The sequence below is a fragment of the Morone saxatilis genome, unplaced genomic scaffold, assembly GCF_004916995.1.
Source record: "Morone saxatilis isolate NCDOM2014 unplaced genomic scaffold, NCSU_SB_2.0 Contig12, whole genome shotgun sequence".
Taxonomy (NCBI): Eukaryota; Metazoa; Chordata; class Actinopteri; family Moronidae; genus Morone; species Morone saxatilis.
Window position 1 is genome coordinate 2,167,415 of NW_023339674.1, and position 9,675 is coordinate 2,177,089.

Consider the following 9,675-nt stretch of genomic DNA (forward strand, 5'->3'; position numbering starts at 1 on the left):
TTAAAAAGTTCCAGAAATAATAATAATAATAATAATAATAATAATAATAATAATAATAATAATAATAATAATAATTTACTTCTGTAGCACTTTATTTAAACACACGGTTACAAAGTGCTTCACATATTGGATAAAACAAATATTGTACGCATATAAAATACAAGTTAACATACACAATGTACGCATATATCTATACACACATATGTACAATACACAGTAAATGAAGGCAAAGAGAGAGCATTTATAAAACCTATAAAGCGAGTTTTCATTTCTTAAAAAAGAAACCACAGATTCAGCACATCTGATGGAACTGGTGAGGCTTTTCCAAAGTTTCAGAGATATTTGTGTGACATCGTCCCTCCCTCTGCTCTTCTTCTGGCTTCTTTAATGCTTGCAAATTAGTTTTTTTTTACCTCCCCCTCTCCTCTAGAGTTATCTCTGTGTCAGTGTCTGAGCTCTGAATTGAATCACTGTCATCATTGTGTCAGCTGGTGGAAGGAAACACAGTTAGGAGCATCGTGCTTGACGGGAATTCTTTTCCCCCGGGCTCTTTTTTTGTGAGCCAGATCATTTGGCTCAGCTCAACAATAAGAGACGACCCATTTGACCTATGATTGAAATGTGTGCACATAAATAATTTAATTAAAAAAATTAAGATTATGTATGTTTTAATTCGAAAAAGTATAATTTCAGTAATTCCATAAATTCACATTATGCTTCGTACAAAAAACATCAAATGCTATTACATGTGTATTGAATATTTGATTTATTGATATATATATGTTTTGTATGTGAAAGGCGCAATATCCAACCACTTCACCATGCTTGGGTCTTAATGTTTTTACCAAAGGATTGTATAATATGTTATGGGATTATCCTTTTATTTTGTCTTGTATTAAGAAATCAGCTCTGAGACTCCCAACGGAGCCGAAAAACAACACATCACTACGTGCTAGAAATATGCACCAACTAGCTACGAACTTTACAGAGAGCTGTATGAGAAGACTGAGTCTGCTCATTAAATATAAAATAAATAATACGAGTCTGATGTATATCAGTTCGGGGGTCCTTGACACTAGATATGTTTCTGCTTTATAGAAGAATGAACATTTCCTTCTTTCTAATTATAGGACCATTAATGCAATAAGCAGTCAGATCTAAGGTCACAATGTTCTGTCCTGGTCAGACTCTCTTCAGTGGTTTTTTTGCGGGTGAGTAATGAGGTTACAATCTGGTGTTTTTGGAAAGAGTCATTCTTGTGACTCATCGTAACCTCCCCTCCAGTCACAGGTTCAGTGAGGGGCTTCAGTGACTCAGCTTTTTGGTTCAGTTCCTAATTTTTTTTTGTTGGCCCTGACCCCACTTTGTTTTAACATCACATCCTGTAGAAAGGATTTGAGGATTAATAAGGCTGACCGGGCTTGAACTCGCATATCTGTGTGGGCCCAAAATATTTGCCTGGCTGGGAGTTCCAGCTGATACAACACAAGCTCAGATAAATGCTCTGCAAACATCTGCTGACCCGCAGTGAGAATTTTCTCACTTCCCTTTAAAAATTTCCATGACTTTCATTCTCACAGCCGGCATTTCACTTCCTGCGCAGGGCGCCCATGTGACAGGAACCCAGCCATGGAGGAGCCGCAGCGAATCGATCTGACCTACATCACTGAACGCATCATCACCATATTCTGCCCCCCCCGGAGTCCGGAGGAGATCTACCTCCAGAACCTGCAGGAGATTATTCACATGCTGCAGTCCAAGCATGGACACAGCTACATGGTGAGACGGTGGTGGAAGAAGTAAAAGTAGAAATACTGCTTAAAGTAACAGAATTAGTCATTCTGTGTCAGAATCACTCATATAAAACACATTTATACCACATGCTAAAAACTGCATGGGATTAGCATAAAGTGTCTGCAAAGAGGAGAGTTGTGGGTACCCATAGACCCCATTCCATTGAGATAAACTCCACAAAAATCCTCTCTCCAGGAGACATTTATTTTGAAAATCTTGACAAATTCCAAATTGAATTTATTAAATGTGTTGGTTTTAATCTCTAGCTTTATTTACAATACTTATGTGCTATGTTTTGAAGTATGAAAATCAGATTTATATGCAGAGTATTTCCCCACATTGCCACAAAATAATAACGTATGAACGGATTTAAGAAATTCTTAATGTTATACAGTATTACAATACTTCAGATTTTTTGCTTTGACATAATATGGTAGTTTTGTGTGTATTATCACTTCCCAAACCAGTTGTATAACAACAATCCTTTCTCCTTCAGCTCATCAACCTCTCACAGAAGAATGACACTCTCACCCAAATGAACCACAAGGTAACGACGGCCCATCTGAGAGGTTAAATATCGCAGTGTGTTGTCTGTTACAGTATTCTGTGGTTTGCCTGTCAGGTTTTGGACACGGGTTGGGTGGATCTCTTGGCTCCCAACCTGGATCAGATCTTCAACGTGTGCACAACGATGGAGAACTGGCTGCAGACGCATCCGAAGCATGTCCTGGTGCTACACTGCCGGGTAAACAATGTTCCTCTGTACACACTGACATCTTTAAATTGATCTGTACATTTATGTATCCTGACTCTGCAGCTGTCCTCCACAGGGAGGTAAAGGCCGGCTGGGGGTTCTGGTGGCTTCTTACATCCACTTCAGCAACATGTCCGCCAGGTAACACTGATGTAAATCACTGTCATCATGCCAGCCATGTGAGTTTGTTTCAAGTAGTACACAGGGGTGGTGGACAGGAAAGAGCTTTTAGCTGAATGCTAACATGCTGATGTTTAGCATTCAGCTATGAATAACATTTGGTAATTAGCAGTAATCGCAAAGTACAGCTGAAGTATTGGACGAATTAAAATCTGATCTGATGATGGCGTTAGATGAAAAGTTATTACAGTTCATGCTGCAGGAGCCGCGAATGTCTGAAACAAATTTGGCGTAAATCCATGTGGTATTTATCAAAATATTACAGTGTTCATCAAACTAATAGATTACCAATTACCATCCCATAGAGCACTTTGTAAAAATAAAAGGGGGCTCAGAGCCAGTTAACTACCAAATATAAATAATATTTATCAGATAAAATGAGGCGGGAACGCTGTACTTCAACCTGCACTAACTGACCATTTCTATAAGTCGCCATCACTTTCGGAACCTCGGTTAACTTTCTAATATCCTGTATATAGACATGTTACATGCTACACTAATCTATTTTTGAAAAGACAACCAAAGTTTGAAGATGGGTAAAAGCTTATATAGTTACATATTAAGTTAGCTAGCGTCTAATATTAGCCATCAGATGTGATTAATGTAGATTAGTGAGCTGGTTCTCTAGTCTTTTGCTAACATTAGCTAACTTAAGATGTGACTGTATATATATTATACATTTATTAGTTTGTATGAAGAAAACAAACAAAATCCCAGAGTAAATCAATTTATTTTCATTGTAAATTAGAAAATGGCGCCTTATCAATGCCGTTAGTGTGGCTACAAATATAAGAAAATAAAGCAGATCAAGTAAAATAGAGGCATTTAACGTGGATAAAATGTAGAACGTCTGATATAGGGACACATAAAATATGAAAGTATGAAGCCAATCAATGCCTATAAGGTGTAAAAGAAACTAAAAGTGTTTTCTTTTACACTTGTACAGATTTTAGGCATAGCATTAACATGTCAGCATCAATCAGCTTATTTAATGTACACTGACTCATCTGACCACACTGCAATTTGGCACAGATATTTATGGCTCCCAGAGGATGAATCATAATGATTTTGGTGACTTCACACTGACCTTTCATCTAGTGAAGCAGCAGCAGGGCCAAACTTTCCACTCTTACATTAATAACATCAGAAATCTGAACTTTTCCATATAATAAACACACTTTGATTCATTAAATTAATTAATAACTTTTTCTCTTCATGCACACATAATCATTCCTATGTGGGAACTGTAAGAATCAGACGCAGTATTGACATTAACTGGAAGTGTTTGCAGATCAAAGAGCGCTGACAGAACAATAGACAGAGTGAACAGAGGCTGATCTACTGTACGTCTCCAGCAGTCAAAGGGCGGCTGATTGAAGAGACTTTGAACTAGACTGTTGTTTGATTTTCAGGGCCGGGATCCTGTTGCTGTTGGACACAAGTGAATTTATCTACTCTTAATTTACCTGCACGCCAGAGTCTGAGTCTAAAAGACACAAAAACAGTGTTAAATTCAGCCAAAAGCCTTTTTTTAAAGCAGAGTTTGTGGTTTATGTGGCCACACAGTCTAACAATGGGAGATGATGGGAAAGGTCAGTTTGAGGCCAGTGAAAATGGTGAAAAGAGGAAGATCAGGTTGGTTTCTGCACTGTTGGTGTGCAGTGTGCACGTGTGTGTGTGCATGTCGTTCATGTCCGAACAGCTGACTGAGTGTTGAGAAATATCTGATTGTGACCATTGTCCCTCCTCTCTGGGAATGATCTGTGTGCTTGTGTGAGCGAGTCCAGGTATGCAAAGGTGTGTGAATTCACCCAGATTACAAAAGAAAACCCTATTTACTGATATACCTTCAGTCGTATCTCATCACGCAGATAGTTTCAGTTTTATTTGAGCAGTTTTTGCTTCAGAGATTTCTGCTGCAACTCAAATATAACGGAGATGAATTACCACGGGTCCGTTTATAGTAGTAGCTGTTCTGGAGCTTTCTCAGTGTTTCCCACGTGTCCTGGAAAACCTGGAAAAGCTAGAAAATGTAGTTTTTTAGTCATAAAGCACCTGGAAATTTAATAAAATCACCAAATATTCTGGAAATAATAACAGTATGTTCTCCTGGTCCTGCTTCACTCAGATATACCAGATGCGAAGAAGACTTGCAGCCATCTTATCAAGTCTATTTTTTTCCCGAACTGCAAGCGAAGGTCTCAAATCTACATACAGCAAGAGCTTTCTAGTTGCTGTGATTGATCAATACATGCACAGTGATCACTGTAAAACAAATATATAAACTTCTACTTGATTTTGGACTGTTTCTTATGAGCTTGTGGCCAAATTAATGTGCACACTCGCCCCAAAACTGCAGCTTTTATGACCGTTTGTGAGCAAGTGCTGTCCTATATTGTCAAGGAAAAAAGTCTTGGAAAAAGTCCTGGAAAATGATTTGTCAGAAAGAGTGTGAGGCTGGGAAAGTTTACATCGTGGGAGCTTCAGGCATCATCACCTGAATATCTGCCTCTCTCTCAGTGCAGACCTTTCTCTCGACCACTTCGCCATGAGGAGGTTCTACAATGACAAGCTCTCTGCTCTGATGACGCCCTCGCAAAAACGGTAAGACCAATGTGGACTGAGCAGAATCACTGCGGGTCAAAAGATCAACTCCGGTTCACTTCTCAGTACCATAATAAAGCTACAGTATTGTATATGTCCCTTTTATAAAGTGATATTAATACCTTTCTCTGTGCTTTGCAGGTATGTGTGGATGCTGGGCAGCATGTTAAAGGGAGGACTGAGGATGTGTCCGTCTCCGTCCTTCCTCCTCTGTGTTGTTCTCCACGGTATTCCCAAAATGAGACCAGATGGAGGTAGGAAGGAAGCCTGCTGTCTTTTATCCTGTTCATTTTATTAAAGGAAGAAGATGCTTATATTTCTAGTCTAAAAGTCACGTATGAATACTGTTTTCGGGTGTTTACCAGATCAATACTTGAAATCAGCTTTGTACCACTACATAATTTATTGTTGGCTAAAATCAACACCGTTCCTCATAATATATAAGTTGTTATAACTTATATAACGTATCCACTCAGATAATATTACTATAACGACAAGAAGCTAAGGTTAGCCAGCCGGCTGCAACCTAGCCACGCTTGATAACGTTATCTACGACCAGATCAGCTTTTTTTTGTTAGATGAAGCTAGTAAGCAATTTGCTTAGCAATAAAACCACAATAACACAATATATTCCACTAGTTTTGTAGTAATGTTAGCTTTGACTTTTAGGACATTTATGATCGAACGTTAGCTTGTGTTGCACGCTGTAGGGAAGCGGAGAGATTTACACATTCGCAATAAATAGTGATTAATAAAATAAAATAACATATAATATGCTTCATAATCGTACATATGGGACCTTTAATACTGATGCCTTTATATGACCTACATAAAGAAACAGATCATCTGTGAGTTCTTTTGAAATCTAAATAAAACTTACTTTGATTTTACTCTAAAATAAGTAAAAATTGAATGAATAGCTTTAACTTTTAACTAATAAGTTCAATATATCACCACTCCACCACTGGACCTGGGTCTAATAAAATCGTGGCCACAATGTCAGATATAAAATAAATTATAAGATATGTCAGGGCTGGAACAGGAAAAATGTTTTTACATCTTAAACCATTCTGAACATTTCTTAATTAATTAATTAACTTAATACTGTCTTCTTCCCAGGATGTTGTCTCTTCCTAAGAGTCTACCAGAGTCTACAAGCTGTGTGCACATCGGCCGTCTAGTAAGAAATTTCATCAGAGAAAGTCGCATAATAAAATCTAAACATGGTGTGAAGTTTTCAGAATAAAATACAGCCGTTAATGTGTGTTTATATCCGTCTCAGCCATGTTAATGCAGCCCAGACAGACCAGCTCTACTTCGTGCTGCAGCCGGCTCAGCTGCTCAAGGGGGACATCATGGTGAGTGGGAAAGTACATTTTATGAGGTTTACTACTGCAGAATGTGACACATTATTTATTAATTTATTTATATTTATTTATCCTGTAGGGAGCCATTAGACACTAACCTTGCACTAACCCCATTTACTTGCCTTTTTATGAATACATAAATTATTTTACTAACAAAATACATTTTTTATCCTCTGTTTCTTCTCCTTTGTTCTTTTTAATTTTTTGCCATATTTATATGGGTAATGCTTTATTTTACGGATCTATTCCATTTTTCCTATATAATTTGGTAGTAAAGTAAGAAAAATAAGAACTCCAGGTAAAATACAGTAAATATAATGTATTTATCGATGTATTATTGGAAATTATTCTCCATATATATTGAAGTAAAAGCTTGCTTATAGACAAATTTCACACTTTTGAATGACCTGATATGCAAAAATGTCATTTTTTCTCATATTTAACACCAAATTTAATAATTCTTTCCAGAATATATTTGGAAATAATTCACGAAATAACTCAGAAGTGGACCAGTAAAATAAAGCGTTACAATTTGTTTTGTTATTTTTTAATGTCTTATATGTTGAAAAGTTATATAAAATACAAATAACAATATAAACCACAAAATATATTTAAAAAAAATCTAAATATTGTGTATATAAATCAATAATAATACAAATACATTCTAAATATAAAATTAAATATAATCTTCAAATCTTCATCTTCACTTAGTAATTTGCTTTAATATACTGATGCACTTTTGGGAACTTCATTAATTAATGTTTATGTTTCCTCTACATTAAAAAGGTATTTTTAATAACCACTTAAAATTAATATAATAATTAGTAGCATAAACAAGTTTTTAAGTTGTTTTTAAGTCATGGAAATTTAACTTGTTCCAACTAGTTTTTCCATGTTATTTATGTCAACACATCTCATCAAAATCATGTTTGGAAACTCAAAATTGATCTAAAATCAGTAAAGTTATAGACTTTATAGACTGAATGTAACAGACATCATTGAGCATCATTGTCTTTCTGATTTTAGGTGGTTTGTTATGATAAAAACAGCCGGTCGGACAGCCGTCAGGTCGTCTTCTGCCTCCAGTTTCACACTGGCCTCATTCACGGACACGCCCTCACTTTCTTTAAGGCGGACCTCGACTGTGCCAGCAAAGGTATTTATGAGCTGCTGCTTTCACTGCCAACTGCTGTTTCAGATACCACCACTCTGCCACGGTATCAATCTTAATCTGTAACCAATAAATCCTTCACTGCCCTCCTCCTCCTCCTCCTCCCCAATGTAAATATCACCTACCTGAACTGACCTTGGACACTTTATCAGCTGTGCTGGAGCACAGGTGTGAAGTACACATGGAAAAGTGTCCAATGGGCCAAGTTAACTGTCCAGATGTCTGATTTTGTTTGTTAATATTCCAGATCCTCGGTTCCCAGAAGATGGAAAAGTGGAGCTGCTGCTTTCTGACAGCCCTGAAAAGATTAGAGGTAAACTTTCTCCCAGAAAAAGATGATTTTTCGTTAAAAAAATGTATCTTCCACAAACACAGAGCCAGCAACCAGTGAACTGAACTGGATGTCAGAATAAGAGAATAAATATGCAGATGTTTTTCAGAGGCTTTGATCCAGGATCTGCAGCATAAGCTTTCATACTTTTATTATTCAAAGGAAACAAGAGTCTACAGCTCTGGTTGTCTGTACTGGTTGTTTTTAACTACATGCTAACACGCTAACATGCTGATGTTTAGCAGGTACAATAAAGATCAAAACAGAAGGTTTCTAAGGATCAATATACAAAATGCTACAAACTCTGCGTTCTCTAGGTTCCTAACCTTTTTGGCTTGTGGCCCCTTAAAATCAGGAAATGTCTTTCCGGCCCCTGGTGAAAAAAAACACCTGGAAATTGATTAAAATGACCTGGAAAATGTTAATTGTATTTTTAGCTTCTGCTGCGGCCATCCATGTTACAGTTTCAGGGAAACTGAAGTCAATTCGGAAAGTGGAAAAATCAGTGGTGAGAACAGCCCCCTAAACAATGATCACAGTTTGTGCTATCAAGCTGTCACACTCCTGGAAAAGGTCCTGGAAAGGTCCTGGAAAAGCATTTCTGAAAAAGAGTGGGAACCCTGATTATATGTTTTCTTGTTTTAAACAAAAAAAAAAACTTTTAGAGTCCAAAAGAAGGAAAAATATCCAGTAATTTGTAAAAATAAAATAATAATAATAACAACCACTGTTAGTCAGCAAATATAGAATGAAAACAATGAATAGATTACTAGTGTGTGTGAGCTGTTGCATCAAACTACTGTCTAACAGGAAACTGCCAAGAAGAACTGAATGTGGAAAAGAATTCACCTGTTTTTTCACATTTGTCTACAGGCGACCAGGTGGATTTATAACAACATAGCAGATACAGAAATCTACTTTTTCAGAGACAAAAGCTAAAATTTGAAATAATTTACACTCAATGTTGCTTGTTCAGAGTCTGCATGTCCCAGTGGAAGTTGTGGTATCCAGAAGGTTAACTTTGTGGCACTGAGCTAATTATATCCTCCCTCAGAATAAAAGAGTAAACAATATGTATATATATATATATATATATAGAGAGAGAGAGAGAGACATTTTCCTTAAAAAAGGGACTTTTTCCCAAAAAATAAGACTTTATCCTAAAAAATGTGACCTTTCCACCCAAAAAATATAGTATTTTTCCCCCAAAATATAGTATTTTTCCCAAAAAATGTAACTTTTTTTCCAACAAATCTGACTTTTTTCCATAAAATCTGACTTTTCCCCTCACAAATTTGACTTATTCCTAAAAAGAAAATGGACTTTTTTCCTTAAAAAATTTATTTTTTTTTACTTAAAAAAATGACTTTTTTCCTAAAAAGATTTGACTTTTTTCCTACAAAGATTTGACCTTTTTCCGAAAAAAGAATACTTTTTCCTTAAAATGTTTAAGTGGAAAAATCGATTGTGGTGA

General features: G+C 36.5%; 1 protein-coding gene across 1 annotated transcript in view; it reads left to right on the top strand.

Moving 5' to 3' along the window:
* Positions 1–1,580: 1,580 nt before the first annotated feature.
* LOC118322228 (tensin-3-like) overlaps positions 1,581–9,675 on the top strand; it is a 43,677-nt gene continuing 35,582 nt past the window's right edge. The window contains exons 1-10 of the mRNA XM_035653854.1: positions 1,581–1,779; positions 2,291–2,341; positions 2,417–2,539; positions 2,625–2,689; positions 5,249–5,332; positions 5,474–5,586; positions 6,452–6,512; positions 6,615–6,690; positions 7,726–7,855; positions 8,118–8,183. Coding sequence (XP_035509747.1) covers positions 1,630–1,779; positions 2,291–2,341; positions 2,417–2,539; positions 2,625–2,689; positions 5,249–5,332; positions 5,474–5,586; positions 6,452–6,512; positions 6,615–6,690; positions 7,726–7,855; positions 8,118–8,183 — 919 coding nt within the window. The 5' untranslated portion in view covers positions 1,581–1,629. The remainder of the gene's footprint in view (positions 1,780–2,290; positions 2,342–2,416; positions 2,540–2,624; positions 2,690–5,248; positions 5,333–5,473; positions 5,587–6,451; positions 6,513–6,614; positions 6,691–7,725; positions 7,856–8,117; positions 8,184–9,675) is intronic.